This window comes from Scyliorhinus torazame, chromosome 1 (assembly GCF_047496885.1).
Source record: "Scyliorhinus torazame isolate Kashiwa2021f chromosome 1, sScyTor2.1, whole genome shotgun sequence".
Taxonomy (NCBI): domain Eukaryota; kingdom Metazoa; phylum Chordata; class Chondrichthyes; order Carcharhiniformes; family Scyliorhinidae; genus Scyliorhinus; species Scyliorhinus torazame.
Window position 1 is genome coordinate 31,360,299 of NC_092707.1, and position 26,907 is coordinate 31,387,205.

General features: G+C 45.9%; 1 protein-coding gene across 2 annotated transcripts in view; it reads left to right on the forward strand.

The window, feature by feature from the left end:
- Positions 1–26,430, forward strand: part of coro1cb (coronin, actin binding protein, 1Cb) — a 323,977-nt gene extending 297,547 nt beyond the window's left edge. For both annotated transcript variants that reach the window (XM_072482289.1, XM_072482370.1), the window contains exons 8-11: positions 16,834–16,979; positions 19,165–19,222; positions 20,570–20,806; positions 25,751–26,430. In XM_072482289.1, coding sequence (XP_072338390.1) covers positions 16,834–16,979; positions 19,165–19,222; positions 20,570–20,806; positions 25,751–25,870 — 561 coding nt within the window. In that variant the 3' untranslated portion in view covers positions 25,871–26,430. The remainder of the gene's footprint in view (positions 1–16,833; positions 16,980–19,164; positions 19,223–20,569; positions 20,807–25,750) is intronic.
- Positions 26,431–26,907: the final 477 nt, after the last annotated feature.

Consider the following 26,907-nt stretch of genomic DNA (forward strand, 5'->3'; position numbering starts at 1 on the left):
TTGTCCAAAGGCCACCCAACGTGGCCGCCAACTGTGTGTATGGCATGTGGGTGAGCCCCTACACTCCGGGGGTTTCCCTTTTGTTCAGGGACCCTCCAAAGTGGTTGCTTGGGGTGCCATCTTGTTCCAAGTTGCCATGTGTGGCCTGTTGCAGCCAGCCTGATGCCCTTGCTCTTTTTATTCCTGTTTTCTCCTTATGGTATTTTCTATCCACTCCCCCTCCCGCTCCTTTCCATCTGTTTCTTCCCCTAGTCATCCCTCTGTTAGTGATGTCCCCACCTCCCTTGCTGCGGCCTCTTTCCTGCACGCTTCCCCGCTAGTGTGGTGGCCCCCTTCCTTGGGTTAGCTGTGAGTCCTCCCATCGCCCGTTCTCTGAACTCCCTACCTGCCGTTCCCCTCACCTTCTCTGCGCTCTGCTGCCTCACTCTTTCCTTCTCTTTCATCCCTCGTCCCCAGAACGAGGCAGTGCAGTCCCGCGCAAAGTGGTCAGCATTTTGCTTCACAGCAAATCAACAAGTCTCTTCGAGATGATCTCTTCATGCTGTCCCTCTGCCGTTTCTCGAGCCCGTTTCCCAGGACAGACTTGTCCGTGTCCGCAGGGTTGTGATGTGAACCAGAGTTTGGCTGCGTACAGCATCCCAAACTTTACACCGCTCTTGTACAGGGCAGCCTTCGTCCTGTTGAATCTGGGAAGTTACTATTGAATTTGTTTCTATTCCCTGAAATACTCATCTAGTTCCTGTTTAAGAACATTATGGCCTGTCTCGATGACCATTTGTGGCCAAGCTAAAACAACTCATTGAAGATATTCTCTGACGCTTCTTCTGTTTTCTAATAATGCAGTGTCTATAGAATCCTTGTAAAGTAAATTTGGATATCATTCCCCTTGTACCCATGTCCAAATTATATTTCTAATGCTTCGTCAGCAAATTTTGATGTATCATAATCTCAAAACACCAGTAAAATGCAAGTCCTGCAAGAGATTTATAGTTGAAAAATGAACCCTTTAATCCAAAAAGAAAGTCAGAATTCTCAATTTAGATAGGGTTCTTTTTTTTTAATAAACATTTTATTGAGGTATTTCTTTGGCATTGTAACAGCAACAAAATCAACAATGTACATAACAAGGAAAATATTAACATAGTGCAAATACCACCTCCCTTTCCCACAGGTCCCACCATTACTTACCCCCTAATCTACGCTAACCTAACCTCCCCCCTTCTGCTGACGATTAATTCTCTGCGAAGAAGTCGACGAACGGTTGCCACCTCCGGGCGAACCCTAACAGAGACCCTCTCAAGGCGAACTTAATTTTCTCCAGGCAGAGGAACACCGCCATGACTGAAAGCCAGGTCTCCGATTTTGGGGGCTTCGAGTCCCTCCATGCGAGTAATATCCGCCTCCGGGCTACCAGGGAAGCAAAGGCCAGAACGTCGGCCTCTTTCACCTCCTGGAATCCCGGATCCTGCGACACCCAGAAAATCGCCACCTCTGGTTTAATACCTTGGACATGGCGTCGGCAAACCCCTGCCAAAATCCCCTCAGTTTTGGACATGCCCAGAACATGTGGACATGGTTCGCTGGCCCCCCCGCACACTTCGCACTCCTGTCCTCCACCCCAAAGAATCTGCTCATCCGGGCCACTGTCATGTGAGCCCGGTAAACGACCTTAAATTGGATCAGGCTGAGTCTGGCACATGTTGCGGTCGCGTTGACCCTACCCGACGCGTCCGCCCAAAGGCCCTCCTCTATCTCTCCCCGCAGCTCCTCCTCCCACTTTTGCTTCAGCTCCCCAGTCTGCGTCTCCTCTGATCCCATAAGCTGTTTATATATGTCCGAGACGCTCCCCTCACCTATCCATCCTCTAGAAACCACCCTGTCCTGAATCCCCCTTAGCGGCAGGAGTGGGAAGGTTGGTACCTGCCTCCGCAGAAAGTCCCGCATCTGCAGATATCGAAATTCATTTCCCCCCACCAATGCAAACTTCTCCTCCAGCGCCCTCATACTCGGGAAGCTTCCTTCTATAAACAAGTCCCCCATCCTCTCAGTCCCCGCTCTCTGCCAAGTTCGGAACCCCCCATCCATCCTCCCCGGGGCAAACCGGTGATTATCGCAGATTGGGGACCAGACCGATGCCCCCTCTGCTCCCACATGTCTCCTCCACTGCCCCCAGACTCTCAGGGCCGCCACCACCACTGGACTGGTGGAGTACCGCACCGGCGGGAACGGCAGAGGCGCTGTTACCAACACCCCAAGACTTGTGCCCTTGCAAGAAGTCCGCCTCCATGCGCACCCACACCAGCGCCCCCCCCCCCCCCCCCCCCCCCCCCCCCTCCCCAACCAGCCACCTCCTCACCATGGCTATATTAGCCGCCCAATAATAATTGCTAAAATTCTGCAGGGCCAACCCCCCCCCCGACTCCGCTCGAGCATTGCCCGCTTCACTCGCGGGGACTTGCCCCCCAACACAAAGCCCAGAATAACTTTATTGATCCGCTTAAAAAAGGACCGCGGGATGAAGATGGGGAGGCATTGGAAAACGAATAGGAATCTCGGGAGAACCGCCATTTTTACCGATTGAACTCTGCCCGCCAGAGACAACGGAAGCGCATCCCATCTCCAGAAATCCTCCTTCATCTGACCCACCAGCCGGGCCAAGTGCAATTCATATAGCCTGTCCCAATCCCTTGTCACTTGGATACCCAGGTACCTGAAACTGTCCCCGACCACTCTGAACGGCAGTTCCCCCAGTCGCCTCTCCTGACCTCTTGCCTGGACCACAAACATCTCGCTCTTCCCCATATTGAGCTTATACCCCGAACACCGGCCGAATTCCGCTAAAATTCCCATAATTTCTTCCATCCCCTCTATTGGGTCTGAGACATACAACAGTAGGTCCTCCGCATACAGCGAGACCCTTTGCTCCACCCCCCCCCCCCCACCCCACCCCGCCCACCCCCGACCAGACCCTTGAGGCCCTCAGAGCAATTGCCAGCGGCTCTATTGCCAGCGCAAACAGCAGGGGGAGAGGGCACATCCCTGTCTCGTCCCCCGGTGCAGTCTGAAATAGTCCGAAGTCGCCCTGTTTGTTCGTACACTTGCAACCGGGGCCCGGTACAGCAACCTAACCCAGTCAATAAAGCCCCTCCCAAATCCGAACCGCTCCAGCACCTCCCATAAATAATCCCACTCAACCCGGCCAAAGGCTTTCTCCGCATCCATCGCGACGACTTCCTCAACCTCCCTACCTTCCGGGGGCATCATTATCACGTTTAACATCCTTCTTACATTGGCCACCAGCTGCCTGCCCTTCACGAACCCCGTCTGATTCTCCACAGTAACGTCCGGTACACAGTCCTCAATCCTGGAGGACAAAATTTTGGACAGAAGTTTGGCATCTACGGTCAACAAGGAAATCGGCCTGTAAGACCACATAGCTCCGGGTCCTTGTCCCGTTTCAGGATGAGTGAGATCATGGCCTGTGACATCGTGTGAGGTGATTCACTTTGGAAGGAATAACAGGAATGCGGAATATTTGGCTAATGGTAAAGTTCTTGGAAGTGTGGATGAGCAGAGGGATCTAGGTGTCCATGTACATAGATCCCTGAAAGTTGCCACCCAGGTTGATAGGGTTGTGAAGAAGGCCTATGGAGTGTTGGCCTTTATTGGTAGAGGGATTGAGTTCCGGAGTCATGAGGTCATGTTGCAGCTGTACAAAACTCTGGTACGGCCGCATTTGGAGTATTGCGTACAGTTCTGGTCACCGCATTATAGAAAGGACGTGGAAGCTTTGGAGCGGGTGCAGAGGAGATTTACCAGGATGTTGCCTGGTATGGAGGGAAAATCTTATGAGGAAAGGCTGATGGACTTGAGGTTGTTTTCGTTAGAGAGAAGGTTAAGAGGAGACTTAATAGAGGCATACAAAATGATCAGGGGGTTAGATAGGGTGGACGGTGAGAGCCTTCTCCCGCGGATGGAAATGGCTAGCACGAGGGGACATAGCTTTAAACTGAGGGGTAATAGATATAGGACAGAGGTCAGAGGTAGGTTCTTTACGCAAAGAGTGGTGAGGCCGTGGAATGCCCTACCTGCAACAGTAGTGAACTCGCCAACATTGAGGGCATTTAAAAGTTTATTGGATAAGCATATAGATGATAATGGCATAGTGTAGGTTAGATGGCTTTTGTTTCGGTGCAACATCGTGGGCCGAAGGGCCTGTACTGCGCTGTATCGTTCTATGTTCTATCGTCTGGGGCAGAACCCCTCTTTCCCTAGCCTCGTTCAAGACCTTCATCAGCACCGGCCCCAATGTTCCGGAGAACTTTTTATAGAACTCGACTGGGTACCCGTCCGGTCCAGGGGCCTTACCCGACTGCATGGCCTTCAAACCCTCCACTATCTCCTCCAGCCCGATCGGGGCCCCCAGCCCTTCTACCAGCTCCCCATCCACCCTCGGGAAAGTCAACCCCTCCAGGAAGTGACTCATCCCCTCCGGCCCCGCAGGGGGTTCCGACCTGTACAACCTGCTGTAAAAATCCCGAAAGGCATTGCTCACCCCTGCCAAGTCCCCAACTAAGTTTCCATCCCCGTCAATAACTTTCCCTATTTCTCTAGCTGCCTCCCTCTTTCTGAGCTGCTGTGCAAGCATCCCGCTGGCCTTCTCACCGTGCTCGTAAATCGCCCCCCTCGCCTTTCTGAGCTGTTCCACTGCCCTCCCTGTGGTTAACAAGCCAAATTCCACCTGTAGCCTCCGGCGTTCCCTTAAAAGCCCTGCCCCTGGAGCCTCCGCATACCTCCTATCAACTCTTAGAATCTCTTTTACCAGTCGGTCCGTTTCTGCCCTATCCGCACTGTCCCTGTGAGCCCGGATCGAGATCAGTTCTCCTCTCACCACTGCAATCAGCGCTTCCCAGACCACCACTGCTGAGACCGCCCCCATATCATTTACCTGCAGGTAATTCAGCATGCAGTTCCTCAGCCTCTCGCACACCCCTTCGTCCGCCAATAGCCCTACATCCAGCCTCATTTGCGGGCGCTGCTTGCTATCTCTACTCACCTGCAGGTCCACCCAGTGCGGAGCATGGTCCGAGATCGTGATTGCCGAGTACCCCGTGTCCATCACCCCAGCCAGTAGGGCTCTACCCAAAACAAAGAAATCGATCCGGGAGTACACCTTATGTACATGGAAGTAGAAAGAAAATTCCTTTGCCCTCAGCTGCCTAAATCTCCATGGATCCCCCCCCCCCCATCTGCTCCATGAACCCTTTCAGCTCGTTTGCCATTGCTGGCACCCTGCCCGTACTCGAGCATGACCGGTCCAGGCCAGGATCAATAACTGTATTAAAATCCCCTCCCATGATCAGCTTGTGCGAGTCCAGGTCCAGAATCTTCCCTGGCACCCTCTTTATAAAATCCCCGTCATCCCAATTTGGCGCATATACATTGACCAGCACTACCTTCATCCCCTGCAGCTTGCCACTAACCATGATCTATCGACCTCCCACATCCAAGACTATTCTTCCCACCTCAAATGTCACCCGCTTATTAATCAAGATTGCAACCCCTCTAGTCTTTGTATTCAGCCCCGAGTGGAAAACCTGACTGACCCAGCCTTTCTTCAACCTGACCTGGTCCACTACTCTTAAGATGCGTCTCCTGCAACATTACCATGTCCGCCTTCAGTCCCCTCGGGTGCGCAAACATACGTGCCCTCTTTACTGGCCCATTTAGCCCCTGAACATTCCAGGTGATCAGCCTAGTTGGGGGGCAAAGTGCCACCCCCCCCCCCCCCCCCCCCCCCCCCCCCCGGCCGCTTATCAGCCATCCCCTTGCTTGGGCCTGCCTCCAGCCCCTGCGCTGCACCTCATCCGGCCCGCCCCACGGCGGCCCCCACCCCTGACCTCCTAAGTGTCCCTCCACCGAAGTCCCTCCCTCGTCAGCAGAACCCCCCCCCCAGCAACACTACTCTAAAACCTAACCCATCTAGTAAACTAAACATATGCACCCCCCCCCACTGTGCTTCCGTGAGCTAGCTCACTCAGCTACCTTGGTGGCCACCGCCCCCGGCGCAAGAAGTCTCCCACCTATTGTTCTCTCGCTCCCCTCTCCCCGCTCATACAAACAAACTCCCTCGTCTAACAATCCCCAGACAAACACCCAACAGCAAGAGAACACAAAGGCAAAAGCACAACCCACCGAAACTCAGCCAGGCACGTCTCCATCCCACAAAAGTGCACATCAATAAAAACAAAAGGGACATTGCCAACATCCACTGAGAAAAAGAAACCCAAAAACAAAAAATTGACTTTCTCCCCCCCCCCCCCCCCCCCCCACTTTTCTTAAATGGATCCCCAAAAACAGACGCGAAACAATAAGAGAAGGCATAACCAATTTAAAAACAGGAAAACAAAACCCCCAAAACAAGGGGAAAAAAACAAAAAAAGGGGCCCAATAAAGGCCAACAAGATGTCTCAAAGTTCGAGAGTTCTCAGACCCCCACCAGTCCTTTTCTTTTAGCAAAGTCCAGCGCCTCATCGGGCGACTCAAAATAGTGATGCTGGTCCTCATGCGTGACCCAAAAACTCTCCAGATACAGCAGACCGAACTTCACCTGCTTCTTGAAGAAAATAGACTTGACTTGATTAAAGCCTGCCCTCTTCCTCGCCACCTCCACGCTCAGGTCCTGGTACACCCGCTGGATACAGTTGTCCCACTTACAACTCCGCGTTCGCTTGGCCCACCGAAGAATGCATTCCTTGTCCAGGAACCTATGGAATCTCACCACCATTGCCCTCGAAGGGTCCCCCGCTCACGGCTTCCTTGCAAGCGCTCTGTCCACCTCCAACGGTCGAGGGAATGCCCCCTCCCCCAGAAGTTTTTCGAACATACCCGCTACGTATGCCCCAGCGTCTGCTCCCTCAGCCCCCTCTGGGAGCCGGACAATTCTTAAATTCTGCCGGCGGGACCGGTTCTCAAGGTCCTCCACCTTCTCCAGGAGCCTTTTCTGCTGTTCCCGAAGCATCTCCAGCTCCACCACTGTTTGGTGCTCCTCCTGCTCGGCCAGCGCCTTCTCAACCTTCTGGATCACCCGATCCTGGGCGTCCAATCTATGCTGTAGCTGATCAGTCGATTCTTTGACCAGGTCCAAATATTTCCGCTTCTGCCTGGCAAAACCATCCTGGATGGCCTGCATCACCTGCTCCATTGGTCGCTGCGCTGCCACCCCAGGGGTCCGGTCCTTGGCCATACTGTCTCCCGCTGCAGCTTCAACACAGCTCTTGGCTAACTTCTTATTTCTGCCTTCTCGTGCACTTCTGGTCCTTTGCTCCATACACTAATACGTGGAAACAGTGCCCAATTGCCTCAGCCTTCGAGTCCACCGTTTAAAACCAGAAAAAAGTCTGGGGTGTTGCTAACTTTCCGGTTGGTTCAATTGCTCTGTTTTATTACCTTTGCTCTTGAGTCGCCAGGTATCTTTATGATACCGCCACGAGGTTCAAGTCCAAGTAATGATCAATAACTCAATACACCGATTAGTAAGATTCAAATCAAAGCGCATTTATTATACACAGTAATCGCTACTCATGCACAAATTCTATGTCTAAGCTACATCTATAACTAACAGGTCTATACTTAACTTCGGACTGGCCCACCAGGTCAGGGGAACAAATGGCCTTTCGTTCAGGTTCTGAGTCTGCGGGATTCGAAGTTGGTACGGACTGGTAGCTAGGAGCGCCTATCTCGTAGCGAGCGTTGAATTAAGACTTGCTTCTTTCGGCGGTCACTGCACCGGTCACGGTCAAGGTTGGTTCGCGTTGCTGGGTGACCCGGGCAGGACGAAGAGAGCGAGTTGAACTTGGGGGCTTAACTTTATAGTCCCCAGGGGCTTCCCGCCTTTCGGGGCGGACCCTGTACCTGGTTCTAGGTGATTGGACTTCATTCCAATCGCTTGGTTCGATTTCTCCAATACTGGAGCGGTTCCCTGATCGATGGGCGGTCTTGAGGTGTTCGTTAACCTCCTTTGTGTTGGCTCCTGCTGGGAGCCTGGCTTAGTTTTGTGTGTCCCAAATGTTTCGATTGTTCCCAGGGATTGCTCATTAGTATGTAGATGGCTGCTACATTATCATGCTGATGGTCGCTGGTATCGATGCTGTCTGGGCTTTTGCAGAGTTAAATACACACAGCAAACCAGCACCTGCTGGTTTCTGCCTGTGTTGGCTGAATTTCCCATCAGCCTTTGCCGTTCGCCATTTTAAATCGGGAGTTGGCCAACTTGGGTGGCTACAGGGGAAAGGTCCAAAAATCCGACCAGAGCAGGAGCCACCAAATGTGCGACTTACTCCTTCATAGCCACCACCGGAAGTCCCCTCGATAGGGTTCTATTGAGTGGTCTTTAAGGTTCTGCGCTGAAAGGTGCATTAATTGCCACTGAATATAGTTTGGCATATCTCAAATTATAAATGTAACCTGTACATTTAAATAGAATGACTGGTTACTAAAGTTATGATATTAAAAGATAGAATCATAGATGGTAACAATACAAAACAAGGCCATTTGGTCCATCATGTTTGTGCTAGTATTTTGAAAGAACCATCCAATTAGTCCTCTTCCTCTGCCCTTTCACCACAGCCTTGCAATGTTTTCCTCTTCAAATATTAATCTAATTTCCATTTGAAAGTTGTTCTTGAATCTGCTTTCACAGCCATTCCAGATCATAACTTGCAGTGCAAAAATAATTCTCTTTCAAACCTAAGGTTCCTTTGCAAAGTGCCCTATATCTGTGTTCCTTTGTCCGTGTCCATTTGGCCACCGGTAATAGTTTCTCCTTATTAGAACCTCTGCATTAAATCTTTCCTGCTACAAGGAAAACAACTCCAACTTCTCGAGTCTATCCACTTAACTGAAGTGCCTTATTCATGGTACCATTCTAAGAATCCCCTCTGCAGCTCTCTAAGGTCTTTATATTTATAGAATCATAGAATCCCTACGGTGCAGAAGGAGGCCATTTGGCCCATCGAGTCTGCACCAACCCTCTGAAAGACCACCCTACCTAGGGCCAGACCCTATCCCTGTACCCTAGTAATCCCACCTAACCTTTTGCACACTAAGGGACAATTTTATCATGACCAATCCACCTAACCTGCACATATTTGGACTATGGGAAAAAACCGGAGCACCCGGAGGCAACCCGCACAGACACTGGGAGAAGGTGCAAACTCCACACAGTCACCCAAGGTTGGAATTGAAACCGGGCCCCTGGTGCTGTGAGGCAGCAGTACTAATCGCTGTGCCAACGTACTGCTCCATGAAGTGTAATGGCCAAAATTGGACACCCTGTTTAGCACATCTTTCTTCCTGTTCTACTCTGCCTCGATTAATAAAGTCAAGGATCCCATATGCTTTTATATTAGCCTTCTCAACTTGTCTTGCCACCTTCGAAGATTTGTGCACATGCACACCTGGTCTGACTGCTGAAATTCACAAGGACCCCCTTTAAAATGATCTCCCTTGGGAAGAATGAGAGGAAGCAAACTATCAGAATGCAAAAATTCACACTTTAAATTGCTTTTGCCGCATTTCTGCCCATTTTCCCCAGTCTAGGTTTTAATGCAGCTCGGTACTATCCTCCTCACTATTTACTACCTTTGTGTTTTATGTCACCTGCAGACCTTAGGCTGACTGGCCTGTAATTACTGTGTTTAATCGCCTCCTTTTTAAAAAAAAAAAAAATACAGGGTTGTTACATTTGAAATCCTTCGGTCCTCTGGCATCACTCCAATATCAAAGGAGAATTGAAGGATTGTGGCTGAAGTCTCTGCATTTTCCACCCTCTCTCTTCTCCTCATCAATTTAGGGTGAATCCGTCTGGAAAGGTGACTTTACTTTGAAACTTCTCTCTCTACTGTCTGCTTTCAGTTCTGTGTCCTCTTGTGAAGTCGGGTGCAAAAAAACTCATTGAGTCCTTCAGCCATGCTTTCTGTCTCAGATGATCATCTTTTGGTCCCTAATTAGCCCCACCTTCCCCTTCTGGCTCTTTTACTCTCATGTTCATGAAAGGCATCTACGTTTCCTTTTATGTTATCTACTAATCTCCCCTCCTAGCCCCTCATTTCTTTTCTTTCTATGCAGCTTTATCCTCTACTCTACAAAACGGAGACTTAAGCCCCTTTTCCTGTTTCTTTCTGATCTTTATAAGTTTAGTCGTTGAAGAAGCTCTCACTTTGGATGTTCTTTCTTTCCCTCAGGTGAAAATGTCTAGCCTGTACACAAACTATTTCCTCTTTTAAGGCCCTCTCATTGTTCCTTTACTGTTTTCCCTGTCAGTCTTTGGTTTCCACCCACATGGGTCAGGTGCCACATGAAATGAAATGAAAATGGAAATCGCTTATTGTCACAAGTAGGCTTCAAATGAAGTTACTGTGAAAATCCCCTAGTCGCCACATTCCGGCGCCTGTTCGGGGAGGCTGTTACATGAACATAAAACTGGCGCAGGCCCTTCGAGCCTTCTCTGCCACTCTAGGTTCATGGCTGATCTGATTGTGGCCTCGGCTCTGCTTTCCTGCCTGTCCCCTCGACCAGTGTTTTTCAAACTTTTTTTCCCTGGGACCCACTTTTGCCAACTGGACGAACTTCGGGACACACGCCACGTTCGCTTACCTTTAGCGACAGGGGAACCTGCTCGTTCCTCACTAACTCACTCCAATCAGGTTTCATGCCTTGTAGCCTGCCTACCCAGTCAGATTTCATTTGCTGCCTACATCCTTCCAACTTTGTGCCACCTGCCTCTTGCAGTGTCTATTGCTGCCATTGAGTCAACCAGTGCCAACTCACCTTGAACATTTTTTTTTGCCTTGTATATATTCCACTCTTGCTCTCAATTGCGATTTGTGATTGTAAACATGGTGATATGGAATATGTTTTGGGGCTTGGCCAGAGAGAGAGGTACAGGTAGCAGAAAGCATTTGGAACCTATTGCAATAGCTTCCTTCAATGAAGCTGGGAAGGATAAAATAAAGTGATTACTCAAGTCCATCCGGCACTGCTCAAATTGTAATGACTTGTATGTGATCAAAGATGTCCTGGTTGGCCCTGCAACTTCACGTAATACTTTCATTCTTTAATTCTGTCAGGTTTTTAAATAGGCCGTAGCACAAGGTAGCGCCAGCAGTCAGGGCAGAATCATTGACAATCTGTTGGGATTGTCCCTTGCCGGCTGGAATCCTGCCTACGATGTTTGCGGTATCTCTGAATTATTTGCAAGACAGGCTTTTGGGGGGGGTGGGGGGCATTTTTTGTTACTTCTCTTGTCATTCTGGCTTTCATAAATATACACAACGGGCGTCACGCTAGTCGGTTTTTAATTTTAAGGGTATTGGAAATCGCCACTTTCTTCGGAATATCGGCATGGGCAGGCAAGGACCACCATTGAATGAAGTGTCACCGGCGTAGATAATCTGATAATGGAGACATGTGCTGACAATGGAATTTCCTTGTGAATTTCAGTAGGTACCCAATGCTGGCGCTCTATTTGGAGTGTGTCTGGAGAAATAGTTTTGATGAGTTTTTCCAGCTTCAGGGTCAATCGTGTCAACTTAATAAGTCTCCCATGTGGGACCTTGTCAAAGGCTTTGCTGAAATCCATGTAAACTGCATCAACTACATTACCTTCATCTATACACGGTTACATGTTCAAAAAAACAAATTTGTTCGGCATGGCCTCCCTCTGACAAAGCCACGCTGACTATCCCTGATCAAACTTTGTCTCTCCAAATGGAGATGGATTCTCTCCTTCAGAATCTTCTCCAGTAGTTTCCCAAACGCTGACGTGAGACTCGCTGGTCTGTAGCTCCCTGGTCTCTCTCTACAACCTTTCTTAAATAGTGGAACCACATTAGCTGTTCTCCAGTCTTGTGGCACCTCCCCTGTGGCTAGAGAGAAATTAAAAATTTGGGCCAGAGCCCTGGCAATCTCCTCCCTCGTCTCCCACAGCAGCCTGGGACATAATTCATCTGGACCTGGATATTTGTCCACTCGTAAGCCCGCCAATACCTCCAATACCTTGTCATTCTCTGTGACAACTTGGTCAAGAACCTCACAATCTCTCCCCGAGTTCCATAACTACCACCTCATTCTCTTGGGTGAAGCCAGATGTGAAATATTTGTTCAACACCCTACCAATGTCCTCTGGCTCCACCCCAGATTTCCCCCATGGTCCTTAATGGGCCTTACCCTTTCCCTGGTTAGCCTCTTCCCATTGATATACTTATAGAATATCTTGGGATTTTCCAGCCAGAGCTTTCTTGTATCCCCTCTTTGCTCTCCTAATTGTTTTTTTAAGCTCCATCCTTCACTTTCTGTACTCCACTAGTGTCTGTGCAGGCTTGCTCCCCTTATACATGTTAAAAGCCTCTTTTCCTTCTCATCGTATCCTGAATGTCTCTGGTCATTCCTGGTTCTCTGGGTTTGTTACACCTTCCTTTTATCATTGAGGAAACATATTGGGCCTGAACCCTCCCCATTTCCTGGTTTCCCCATTGTCTACCTTGGCCAGATCCTGCCTTATTTTGTTGAAATCTACTCTCCCCAACCTTTTTTTGCGACTTGCCTATTTTTCCATAACAAACTTAAATTGAACCACGTTGTGGTCACTATCACTAAAATGCTCACCACCAACACATCAACCACCTGTCCAGCTTCATTCCCCAGAATTAGGTCCAGCACTGCACCATCCCTTGTTGGATCCTCTACATATTGAGCTAACAAGTTCTCCTGTATACATTTTAAGAACTCTACTCCAACTAAGCCATAAACTTGATGGCTATCCCAATTAATTTTGGGAAAGTTGAAATCATCTAATTACCCTCTTATTATTTTTACACCCCTCCGCAAATTGTGCACATATTTGCTCCTCAATTTCCGCTGACAATCTGGGGGTCTATAATAAACACCTACCAACTAGCTGTCCCTTTTTTATTCCTAAGCACTACCCACAAAGCTTCATTTGATGCCCCCTCCAAGATATCATCCCGTTACTAAAACCAGAATGAAGCATGGGAAATCTATTGGTACATGGGAACAGTCTGATCTGATCTCCATTCCACAAACATCCATGGTCACCGTGAATAACTAACCTCCAGCCTTTGACATTCCAGCTTTTTATGAAAGATTTTGTTTCCTGATATTCCGATTGTCCTGAAACCAATATTATGCTTTCCCTGATGTACAGTGACAAAAGCCCCATCATTTATTAACTTCGGTCAATTTCTCCGATCAGTTCAGAATAAATATTTTGAGTCGGAAAGATGGGAAAAGGTGCCTTGACTGTCTCTGACAAGTCGTCTGTTCACACTTCATTCTTCTTTGCTTCCGTTCCCCAAAGCTCTTCTCAAGACTCATAAAGCTGGAGACTTTTTCCTGTGTTGTCCCGTTTCCATTTTACCCACCGCCAAAATGGCATTATTTTACAAAACATTGTGCACTCTTCTGCCTTGCCTGATGTCCAGGGGTGTGGAAATCAGGTTAGGTGGAGAGCATATGACCAGGATTGTTCCCTTTATACCGTTTCCATGTTTCTAGTGGAGGAACGGTCGTTTAAACCTGTAGTTCATTGTCAAAAATTCAGTGACTTGAACAAGTTTCTGTCCCATTTTTCCCCCTGAATATAACTACCGCTGAGCATTACAAATAGCTTAAAAATTATAATCTGCTTTATATGGGAATGATTACAGATTAGCTGTGATGGTGTAGTATTGCTTGTGTTTCTATTATTATCGGTTGTTGGAATGACCATGTAGCATTGTCTTGGGGAAACTTACATCGTGCTTTCAGGAGAAAAGTACAGCATCAGCATTTTATTTCAAGATGGCGTGAAAGCCAGAATCGCTTAGTTACCTGCCAGGCAAATGCTGGCGGAGGTAATGCCTGCTATGTCAGAAATGAAGCAGAGACGGTATCCCGATACCAAGGAGAGATGCAGAATCCAGCTATTTCAGTTCGTTTGGGGGGGGGGAAATGAAAGCTAAATTTTCAGCCTGATCAAGCTGTTATGGGTTGTGTTTAAGTACAGTTTGCTGGCTTGCAAACTCAGATTGTCCAATCAAGGTAAACAGCCAACGTGATGCAGTTTATCCCCATTCTGTATTTCGTTGAATCAGAAACGTGTATTAAAAAAAAGACAGTTCTTGAACTAGAGTGGTTTCACAGGTCGGCGCAACATCGAGGGCCGAAGGGCCTGTACTGCGCTGTAATGTTCTATGTTCTATTTGAGGGCAAGATTTCAACTGAGTGCCGTCAGCAAGAAAAACTCAGTCCTTACAAAAGAAAGCATTGATTGGGTGATGTTGGTAATAACTCTATGGAATTTCCCTTTGCTAGACTATTGACTAGTTTTACTGTACTGTGTGACAAAGTGCACCTAATAGATATAAAATAGGTAAAAAGACAGTAAATATTGTGAAATCAAAATTTTACAGCAGGGCATATTTCCTGCACCACGGGCGCTATGTGGCACAGTGGTTAGCACTGGGACTGCGGCGACGAGGACCCGGGTTCGAATCCCGGCCCTGGGTCACTGTCCATGTGGAGTTTGCACATTCTCCCCATGTCTGTGTGGGTTTCACCCCCACAACCCAAAGATGTGCTGGTTTGGTGGATTGGCTACGCTAAATTGCCCCTTAATTGGAAAAACAATAATTGGGTACTCTAAAATTAAAAAAGATTAAATATTTCATGCACCACTTCTAAAATTGCCACTACGTCATAGGCTGTCTGGCGATGCTGCTTTACTGGAATTAAGGAATTCGAACGTCAATCCAGCTAATATATCCAATAATACGTTAGCCATTTTATTTAGTAAATAGACAATGGTGATGTCTCCTTTCAGCACATTGGTGGAGGGTTTTTGTATTGATGTTACATGCAGTCTGTATCTGGTTGAGTTCAGCCGGTAGTGATATACTTGGGTTGAGAGAGCAGCGTGCACATTAGGCTTGTGCTGGGGCTAATTCCCATCTCTATTCCTCATTCTTCTTAAACTTCTGTTTTCAATGTGATTATTCATATTGTTTTTGCACTATTCCCTTTGTTGTAAAAATCCCCCAACATTGCTTATTTTTATAACACTTTCTCCCTAATCAAATGGCGCAGACTTTGCCTAGGAATGCATTAAAAAAATCAGATAGTCCTAATATGGTAGAGCCAACACTGCAGGGTCGAGATTGATTAAATGTCACGGGCACTATCATGGGCACTGGATCATTGATTGATCCAGGTCATGGGCACTAATTTATTTATATCTGGGGGAAAATTGAGTACGAGGTAGGGGGGGTGGCATATGGAGCAGAGAGGGCTATGTAGTCCCCTGTTAATTTGCACAATAAACAAGAGATCGGAGAAGAAAGATTTACAGGGCAAAGACCACAAAGTAAAGAATTATTATTTTGCGTGACTCCCATCTCTCCACTTTGTCTTTGCCAAAGGCTGTATATTCCTTTGTCTGGGTTTCTGAGATTGTTAATGTTCCAACCATTAAGAATTTCAAAGGAAAATTGCAGCACTCTTTGTCTTAGAAGATTCTGGCGGCCAGGCTTGACTTATGAAATGAAGATGGCCTTTTTATTATTCCCTTTTAATTTGACCTCTAGCCTACTTGTGTTCGTTAGTGTCTCTGTAGCTCACTAGTGTCATTAGCACATCTTCCGAGATAACGAGGCATAAGGTGCTGCAATACTGCCAAGTAGCTCATATTGTTCGAGAGTCACAGCCAGACCTAGCTTCAATCATTTTAAAAGGTCATTGTTCAGTTTTAAAATTTTAGAAAATAGCTATGAGGACATGTATGTTATAAAATATACAAGATATTGACGCCTTAACCCTGTTATGCTTAGTTTGAGAGAGCAGTGTGCATACCCAGCTCGTACTGGGGCTAATTCCTGTCTCACTTCCTCACTTAAGACACTTCCTGTCTTAAACTTCTGTTTTAAGTGTAATTATTCATATTGTTTCTACGCTGTTTTCCTCTGTTGTAAAAATTCCCCAACATAACTTATTGTTATGACACTTTCTTCCTAATCATATGGTTACGTCTGCGCTGAGGAATTCTTAAAGAGGTTTCTGATGTGGTAAAGAGCCAAAGTTACAGGGTCAAAATTGGTTAAAGTGGCCAGTCCAGGTCCTGGATGCTAATATATTTATACCTGGGGGATTGGGGGTAATACTTTGTAATGCAAGGGAACTTTGCAATGCTCTGCAAAATGTTCAAAATAATCCCGATAATTTGTAATAAAAACAAAAAATTCTGGAAATATTCAGCACGCTCAGCAGCATTTAAGGAGAGAATGTTAAGTTGAGTGTGTGAGGTTGATCAAAACTACTGGTTTCTAGCTGGTAAGGAGTTAAACTTCATTCCATTGCTGGCTGTAACAGATGTTAAAATTTATCAATAACAGATTCTCTCTTGACCTCTATCTATCTCTCATCTCTCTCTAAACAGTTCTGGTTTCCTTTGGACAATTAAAAAAACCGAACCAAATAGTTTAATAGCTGACATTCAGTACTGCAATATATTTATGACCATCAGAACATCCAGAGCCTCCACTGTCAATGGGTGACTTTTAAGTGTAATTACTGTTATTTTGTGGACCTTTACCCACCCCATTATCATTGAACGTGACACGGCTGCTGGGGCAGAGCAGGTTATTGATCAATACCATACTACTTGAATTTCTCTTTCCCGACCACCCCGCCAGTTATGATGCCACACATAAGCTTTGGCTTTCAGTTTTTGTAGAAAGTGTCTTTATGGTGAGCGATTTAACTACATTTGTTTTAAAACAGGGTGACAGCAGTATTCGTTACTTTGAGATCACAGACGAACCACCGTACGTCCATTACTTAAGCACATTTGGCAGCAAGGAGCCTCAGCGAGGGATGGGATATATGCCAAAAAGGGGCCTTGATGTTACCAGGTGCGAGATTGCCAGGTAAGAGGTGTTGTGCTGCAGTTTGAAAGAACTGCACCTTTTTGTTTCAACCACAATGATTCCTTTCTGTAGACTGTTTCTGTCCTTTTGATGGGGGTGAAAGGGAGCTAGGATGTCGGCAAGATGACATTGCAGATAAATATTTCTTGTCAATGAACAGTTTGGTTGGGATTAGCAAAATTTATTTTCAGCTGTGCTACTTATCATTCCTCGAACAGAGGGTAAGCTGCCTTCTCTTAATGCTGGGAAAGTTCATCAATAAGCCGTGGAAAAAATATGAATTAATGACTATTAAGGTGAATCATTGATCTGGAGTTAGGTCAGAGAATCACTGTTTCCCAGCTACATCTTATAAATGTCTGAAACTTAACTCTCTTCAAACATGTTACATTATCCAGTACATACGTTATCACAATTGTAGAAGCAAGTCACAGTAAGAAGGCATCAAAGATGAAATAAAAACAAAGCATGTTGGAAATTCTCAGCAGGTCAGGTGGCATCTGTGGAGCGAGATGCATGTGGCAGAACTGGCCTGACGAAAAGGCTTGCACAGTCTTTTCCATCATATGAAGTTAGACACCACTTTGTCGACAAGTCGTGGCTCTGTTGATAACATTTCGAGCCTCTAGCTCAGAAGATCGTGACTTCAAATCAATCCAGAAATGCGAGCACAAAGTCTAGGCTGGCATTACTGAGGGGAGTGTGTACTGAGCTTCCAGTCACTTGCCACTTTATCCTCCACCCCATTTCCCTCTGATCTCTGCTGGCCTTCCAACTTGATCAGATGAAGCTTGATGTAGGTCATTTGCAAGTAAAATCACACTAGTCATTGCATGGTGTCAAGAAAGCTATTGGTCTGGGATGAGTTCGAAATTCAGGTTTCTATAAATAATGAGATTTAGTTTGTGTCTTGTATAATCTTGTGTCCTGTTGGTTTAGTATAACCTGACCTGGCTCATCTGTCATAGAATCCCTACATTACAGAAGGAGGCCATTCGGCCCATCGAGTCTGCACCGGCCCTCTGAAAGAGCACCCTTCACAGGCCCTATCCCCGCAATCCCACCTGGGGGCAATTTAGCACGGCCAATCCACCTAACCTGCACATCTTTGGACTGTGGGAGGAAATCGGAGCACCTGGAGGAAACGCAAGCAGACACGGGAAGAATGTGCAAACTCCGCACAGACAGCCACCAGAGGTCGGAATTGAATCTGGGTCTCTGGCACTGTGAGGCAACAGTGCCGCCCCAGTATGCGTCATAGATTATCATAGAATTTACAGTGCAGAAGGAGGCCATTCGGCCCATCGAGTCTGCACCGGCTCTTGGAAAGAGCACCCTACCCAAGGTCAACACCTCCACCCTATCCCCATAACCCAGTAACCCCACCCAACACTAAGGGCAATTTTGGACACTAAGGGAAGTTTATCATGGCCAATCCACCTAACCTACACATCTTTGGACTGTGGGAGGAAACCGGAGCACCCGGAGGAAACCCAGCCAGACACGTGGAGGATGTGCAGACTCCACACAGACAGTGACCCAAGCCGGAATCGAACCTGGGACCCTGGAGCTGTGAAGCAATTGTGCTATCCACGATGCTACCGTGCTGCCCGTATAATAGCTTGCTAGTCTAATCTAAAGAATAAAGGTTACCTGGTAGCAATTCCATTAAGATCAAGGCATATAAAGCATCTGAAACTGGACATGAGATTACAGCTTTGAAATCTCTCCAGTCTAAGTGTAGGTTTGTTTTTGGAGTTATCAAGAGGTGTGTGTTATTGTCAGCTTTGGGCAGGGTTTACATACATATATGATTATTGGTCTGTTGCATAGATACATGTAAAATGTTTTGCAATTATGGATTAGTATATATTTTATGCAAAGCAAAGTCGGCATAGTCCCAGATGACCATAGCAGGTTTTGCCTTTGAGGGGGAGAGCTGACTGGTGGTGATTTAACCTGAGGGTCACCACGCCTCAGTCGAGGGGCAAGGTTGAGAAGGCGGGGCCTTCATAAATAACCTCAGCCGGTACGGTAATTGAACCCGCGCTGTTGGCCTCGCTCTGCATCGCGAACCAACTATCCAGCCCACTCAGCTAAACCGGTCATGAATTGTGTACTGCCATGATCCTTTTTGCATGATTTTTCGTTTTAAAGCATTTAAAATATTTCTTTCTGTTTACAGGTTTTTTAAACTTCATGAAAGGAAATGTGAGCCAATCATCATGACTGTGCCAAGAAAGGTGGGTGAAGTTTCTGTTTGAAAAGGAGAACTTGAAAGCATTTGCTATTATAGAGGGAAGAGGCAATGTAACTTGGTGTTGGCTCCATTGGTGATTGTGAGGGAAAGAGTTCTGAGCCCTGCCTATGGCTGGAGAAGGGAAGCAGGTGCTCAGAGGCCTGGATAGTGGAACAGGTTAATAATGTAAACTGTGTGTGGGAGTGAGAAGATTGCAGGAGCCGAGCACTGATAAAATAGTGATGAACTGTCCCCCAAGATGGAATAATCGTCCCTCACAATACCGGGCGAGAGACCTAGGTAAAGGCCAGGAACTTCCCACGAGGGTGGGCAAGTGAAGGTCAAAGCACCAGAAACTGTATTATAATAATAATCACTATTAGGCTTACATTAACACTGCAATGAAGTTACTGTGGAAATCCCCTAGTCGCCACACTCTGGCGCCTGTTCGGGAACACGGAGGGAGAATTCAGAATGTCCAATTATCAAATGGTTTGCCAGCAGATTTATTTGCTGTTATCGTGACAGAAAAGTAACAATCGGAGGAGACGGTGAAAGAGTGCAGTGGCTGAGAGGTTCAAATTTTTCTTAAAATTGGAAGCTAACTCTCTTTCTCCTCTCTTCCCCCCCCCCCCCCCCACTCCCTCCCCCCTCCCCATGCCGAACATGGAAAACGAGAACTATGCTACTCCATTTCATTGGGCATGTTCAGATTTAATTTTTAAAAAGGACAGTCATGACTTGTTTGTGTTTTTTGCCCCATCCACAATCCCTTGTATTGCAAATGCTCCCCTCTTTAATTTCCTTGTTTTTGTAAAGTTGCGTATAGCAGAGCAACACTTGAGGTGAAGACTTCCTCCTGGTGCAAGACTTCCCACATTTCATGGACAAGCCATTAAATAATGAACAGACTGCACAACAATATTGGAGGTGGTTAGCAGGAGAGGAGGTTCTGCAGAAGCACTCCTATTGCCGCATAGTTTGTAGTTCAAGGTTGCTGTTTTAAAAAAAAATTAAACTAATGCTGTATCTGAGTGGAGTAGAAGATGGGTGGTCATTATGCTTCGTATCGCACAACCTGGACTGCAGGAGTTGGAAGTAGTTCACTCCTGCCCTCATTCCAAGGACAACTATGGATGGGCAGTAACAGCTGGCCTTACTCACAACACCCATCTCCCAAGAATAGATTGGGGGAAATAAGATTCATGGCATTATCTGTAACTCATAGTATTCTCTCTTTATAATATAGTTCATTCCAACCTGAAGGCCGTACATCATATCACATGATTCTTGAATATCCTGGTAGTTTCTTATTGACTTGTAAAATAATTTATCCTTTTCCCTTTTCTAGTCTGACCTTTATCAAGATGACTTGTATCCCAATACGCCTGGACCTGAAGCTGCAATGGAAGCGGAAGACTGGTTTGAAGGACAAAATAGGGACCCCATTCTCATCTCCCTGAAAGATGGCTATGTACCTGTGAAAAACCGAGAGCTTAAAGTCCAGCGGAACCGTTTAGACAAACTAGCGCTGAACAAAAAAAATGAAAGTAGCAGCACTCCCACAAAGGCACCCACCGTCAATGCAGTAAGTACATCGTCCAGACTGCTGTTTTATCTACTCTTGTTATTTCTAAGCTTCAAATGCACAAGCTAGTCCTTCCCAATTGTTGAAGTCCAGGCTTTACTGCGATATCTCATTTACTCTGAGTCGTTCCTTTTTGAGACCAAGTGTGGATTTGGTTAATTTCATGACTATTCCTTAACCATCTTATCCAGCTGCCCTACCTTCAGGAATCTGTGGGCATGCAATCCAAAGTGCCTCTGTTCTACTACATTTCTCAGTATCCTACCATTTATTGTGTATGCCCTTGCCTTGTTCATCTTCCCCAAATTCATTAACCCACACTTCTCTGGATCAAATTCCACTTGCTGCTTTTCTGCCCACCTAATTAATCCATGTTATTGTTGCCCAGTTTACAGCTTGCTTCCTTGCTGTCGTCTAGATGGCCAACCTTTGTATTTTCTGCCAGCTTCCTAATCATGCCCACTACCTTTAAATTTAAACCATTGATATGTCCCATGAAAAGCAAGAGACCGAATGTTGAGCATTGCTTAGAAACAGACTTCCAGTCTCCAAAACACTCACTGACCATCACCCTTGTTACCTGTTATTGAGTCCATTCTTGGATCTCAAGGGCTTTTAATCTTGTGACCAGTCAGCTACGTGAGACCTTGCAAAAATCCATGTAGACTATGTCAAATGCATTCCACTCTCATTGCATTTTGAGGTGGTAAGAAAGAGGATCAATCCAGATAGCCAGACCCTTCTTTTAACAAATCCATGCTAACCCTCTTTGATCTATGCCTTTCTAAATAACAATTTATACTGTTCCTTAGAATTCATTCCAATAATTTGCACAGCAATCAGGTTCAGGATGACTATAATTGCTTGTTCTATCCCTTCCTCTTTTAAACAACAGTACGATATTGGCAATCCTCCGGCACAATGCCTGTAGCCAGAGAGGACTGGAAAGTGATGGCCAGAGTCTTAAGTATTTTCTCCTTTGCTTCTCTAAGCAGTTTGGAATATGGTTCATTTGAGCTTGGCGATTTATCTACTGTCAAAATTGCAAACCTTGTCAATATTTCCTCCTCCTCTGTTTATCCTATCCAATATTCCACATCGTCCTATTTAACTACAGTGTCCAAATTGAGCCTCATTCCACCTTCCCAGCCTCATTCCCTGAAATAAGTCTCAAATTGACCTTTGTTGGACTTGCTACACACTGACTAAAAAAATTCCCCTGAATATACTTATACATTGATTCTACCTCATTTAGCATTGTTTAGTTGGAAACCCCTATAACCTCTGACAGGTCTCCCTTTGCACCCTCAAAAAAACCTCAGAATTACTTAATGACATCCTTGACCCAAGCACTAGGGAGGTAAGGTTCCATCCTGGAGTAATGTCTGCAACTGCAGAAACACCTCTCCCCTGACTATTGTATACCCTATAACGACTGCATTTCTTGATCTACATTGCCCTGTGACATGGCTCCTTGTTTTTTGGATTTGATGAATATTTGCCTCAAGGCCTTCTCTCCTGCTGCGTTTATGCTCCTGCCGTCTCAGCTGTTTCCCCCCCCCCCCCCCCCCCCCCCCCCCCCCCCCCCCGCCTCAGGTCAGGGCCTTTGATTAAAACCTGTCTTTATCAATTGAAATCAATTTAGTATAAGGATGACGTTATCCCTCCCCAGCACTTATTGCAACACCTGCTGTTAACTTGATAGAGGACTTTTAAGAAGGTGAAAAGAAGTGAAGCCACACGTTTTGAAGTTGACTGGATAATGTGAGGAGGCACGGGCAGTACGGTGGCGCAGTGGTTAGCACTGCTGCCTACGGCACCAAGGACCTGGGTTCAATTCTGGCCCTTGTTCACTGTCTGTGTGGAGTGTCCGTATGGAGTTTGCACATTCTCCCCGTGTCTGCTTGGGTCTCACCCCCACAACCCAAAGATGTGCAGGGTAGGTGGATTGGCCACGCTAAACTGCCCCTTAATTGGGGAAAAAAAGATCATGCGAGGAGGCTATTTTTAAAGAAAAAGTGCAATCTTTGGCTTTATTATTGGAGGCGTAGCAGACAAAAGCAAACTTTAGCAGTGGTTTGGCCACAGCAGGAGTGTTGTTCAACTCTGAACACTGCACTTGTTCTCAAACAAGAGAGAAACTAGGACTTCAAGCTGGCTTCTCCCCAAAGCAAATAACTGAAATAGGTGTTCCCAGTTTAAGCAGTGTTTCGTTTCACTTCAATGCCCAACTAGTCCATGACAAACTGCAGGTTTCTGTTCTGATAAGATTCTACTCTGCTTCTTAACCACAAACCAACAATTAAGAAACTCCCAGCGTTTGTTTCCAATACCACAATGGCTGAGTATGCACCTGCCCTGCAACCCAATGCTGCAGTATTTAATTTTTTAAAACGTGCCTACTGTATACGGTGAATTAAGCAGAGAAAATTTCCGTCTCTCCAAATTTACTTCACATAATGTGTGACCTTGTGGCTGTTACCTGGCAACAATTTTGCACAGAACAAGGTTCCACAAACCGAATTGAGGTGAGTTAATTAGTTTTGATGTTGGCCTTTCACCTGCTGAGCCAAACTGATCCTGCTAATGAGTGGGCCATTTCCCACAATGCAGTCCGAATCACACCTGTGCAGTAGTGACCCCATTCAATCATGTTGAAAAATTTACAGCTTATCCTGTTGACAGTTGAATTACTTCTGTGAAGTGGGACAGCTGATATCACAGGGTAGCAACTGAGCTAAGTCCTTGGGTGCAGGAAAGTGGAAGATAATTAAAACAAATTAATTTTTAGGGTGGGGTTAAGATGACACCACTGGTCGGAAATAAGACTTACATTTATATAGTGCCTGTCACATCCTCCAGAATGCGAAGCTCACTTCACAATCAGTGATTTACTTTGAAGCATATTCAGTGTTGTTTAGACAAATGTGATGGTCAGTCTGCTCCCACATATAGCAGCGAGATAAATAGCCCGGTCATCTGATTTGCTGGTGTTGATTGAAGAATGCCCATTTACTAACACACTGGGGAGCTGCCCTGCTACTCTTCAGGTGGCGCAGTGCAAGTTTTTTTTTTTATAATTACCGGAACAGACGAGGCTTTAATTTAATATATTTTCTCAATTGTCTTTGTATATAAAACACTCTCTCTGCTCATTAGCTGTGATCCCAAATACAGATCCCTGAAATCTAGATTAGTCCGACAGAACCTGCCCTTCAAACTCCATGCTGACTTTCTTCGAACAGCTGATGTTTTTCCAAGCACTCCACCACTTTCTCTGGTAGATTCCATAAACAGTCCCACAATTGTTGCTAAACTGACGGGTCTATAGACCTGTTTCTTCCCTCCCTCCCCTTTTAAACAATTTGGCCTATTGACTCTGCACTGGCTCTCTGAAAGAGCATTCTACCTATCCCTACTCCCCTGCTTTATCCCCGCAACGTTGGTTATGGGGATAAGGCACATTCTTTTCGGATAGCAATTCAATTCTCTTTTGAATACCTCGATTGAAGCAGCCTCCACCGCCCCTCAGGAAGTTCATTCCGGACTCCAGCCACCCTCTGAGTGAAAACATTTCTCCTCATATCACTTTTACTCTTTTTGCCATTTATTTTGAATTCTATTGTGCCCTCTAGTTCTTGATGCTGTCTTGAATGGTAACTCACTTGTGGGTTATCACTATTTGCTATGTCCGCACCTGTCAGAATCTTCAAAACCTTTATCAAGTACCCTCTCAGCTGCCTTTTTGCAAGGAATACAGTCCAAACTCTCCAATCTATCCTCATAGCTACATTCTTTATCCCTGGAATCATCATTATGAATCTCCTCTGTACTTTCTCCAAAGCCTCCACTTCTTTCCTCCTCAAGTATGGTGCCCAAAACTGGACACAGATGAGGGCCAACTGCCTTATACAAGTTCGACATGACCTCCTTACTCTTGCACTCAATGCCCTTATTAATAAAACCTGCCGAAGATAGTGTATGCTTTATTGATTGCTCTCAACATACCCTGTCATCTTCAATGTCTTATACACTAAGCCCCTCTCTTCCTGCACTTCCTTTAGAGTTTCTCCTTTTATTTTATAGTCTCTCCACATTCTTTCTGCCAAAATGAATCACTTACACATAGAATCATAGAATTTACAGTGCAGAAGGAGGCCATTTGGCCCATTGAGTCTGCACCAGCCCTTGGAAAGGGCACCCTACTTAAGCCCACACCTCCACCCTATTCCCGTAACCCCACCTAATGTTTTTGGACACTAAGGGCAATTTATCATGGCCAATCCACCTAACCTGCACATCCTTGGACTGTGGGAGGAAACCGGAGCACCCGGAGGAAACCCACGCAGACACGGGACGTTCGTGCAGACTCCGCATAGACAATAACACAAGCGGGGAATCAAACCTGGGATCCTGGAGCTGTGAAGCAACAGTGCTAACCACTGTGCTACCATGCAGCCCACGTCTCTACATTAAACTCCACCTGTGACTTGTCTGCGCAATCCACCAACATGTTCACATCCTTTTGAAGTTCAAGACTACCCTCATCGCAGTTAACAATGTGACCAATCTTCATATCGTTTGCAAATTTTGAAAATTATGCCCTGAGCACAACGGACTAGGGCATTAATAAATATCAGGAAGAACCAGGATCCCAACACTGACCCCTGGGGAACCCCGTGACAAACCTTTCTCCAGTCTGGAAAAACAGTCATTTATCACCACTCTGTTTCTTGTCACTCGGTAAATATCATATCAACGTGCCTACTTTCCCTTTTACTCCATGGGCTAGAACTTTTCTCAAGTCTGAAATGTGCATTTCATTAAAATGTTCATTAAAGGTAGCTTTGACACGTTGTGAGATGTTGCCTTGTTTCTACACTGAGCACATTCCCACACTAATGAAAATGTGAGGATAATTATGTGTTTGTCTTTTTTTTTTAGAATTCTGAATCCAAGTTGGATGAGTTGTTGCAAGAGGTTAAAACTCTGAAGGCCACCATCGCCAGCCAAGATGAGCGCATTGCCAACCTCGAGAATCAGATGGCTAAGATTGCTATCTGAAACCTGTAATATGCTTAATTATGGGGGTACAATTATCTGGTGTGGATTATCTAGAATTCTCCAGTCACCAAAACTTTAACCCTCGCTAGCCTGCCATTGGTGGAAGCACTCTTCAGCATTCCAGTATCAAATTGCCCTCCTCTTTCTCCTTTCTCACTGGACTAACTTTGTTACAATTTGGAAACGCAATTCACTTTTTGTTTTGGAAAATAAATAGAATTTATTTTCAGGATTTTTAACAAAGAGGAGACAATTGTCTCTCTCTTCCTCCACGCTTTCCCACCTCGAAAAATATAAGTATTAATTTTTTTATTCCTAACTCGAGTCCTATGCATATATAAAGGTGTGCTCTACTCAAATGCTAGAGTGATTTCCAGGTTATACGGGCTTGTCTGTCTCTTGTCTGTCAGATACCTGTTTTTAAGAGCAACTACACATTCCATGTACAAGTGCACCGACACCATTGACGAACACTTAATGGGTTCAGCTCTTATAGAGCAAGGTGATCTGTCATTAAATATACTTCCAGTTACAAAGATAAAACATTGATTATAAAATCACTCTGGTGTTTTGACTTTAATTTTAACGTCTCAAAAAAAGGAGTGTTTAGAAAACACTTGCATTTGGTTTATTCCATCTATTTCTCTCACTCCCAGATACTCTTTTAAACCAGTATCTTGCCCAAGTGAAAGCAAATTACTGCGGATGCTGGAATCTGAAACAAAAGAGAAAATGCTGGAAAATCTCAACAGATCTGGCAGCATCTGTAGGGAGAGAAAAGAGCTTTGACAAAGAGTCACTGGACTCGAAACGTTAGCTCTTTTCTCTCCCTACAGATGCTGCCAGACTTGAGATTTTCACGCATTTTCTCTTCTATCTTGCCCAAGAGAAGGCTTTTTATGTGTAACCTGAGTGAATTGGTGTCAGGAAACTATTTAACAAACACTGGAAGGTGTCAAAGCTGAACCTGAAAGTGTCGTCATTGCAAGTTCGCACAAGCATGTTCCATAACTTCGAGCAGGAGCCCTGGCTAGTTT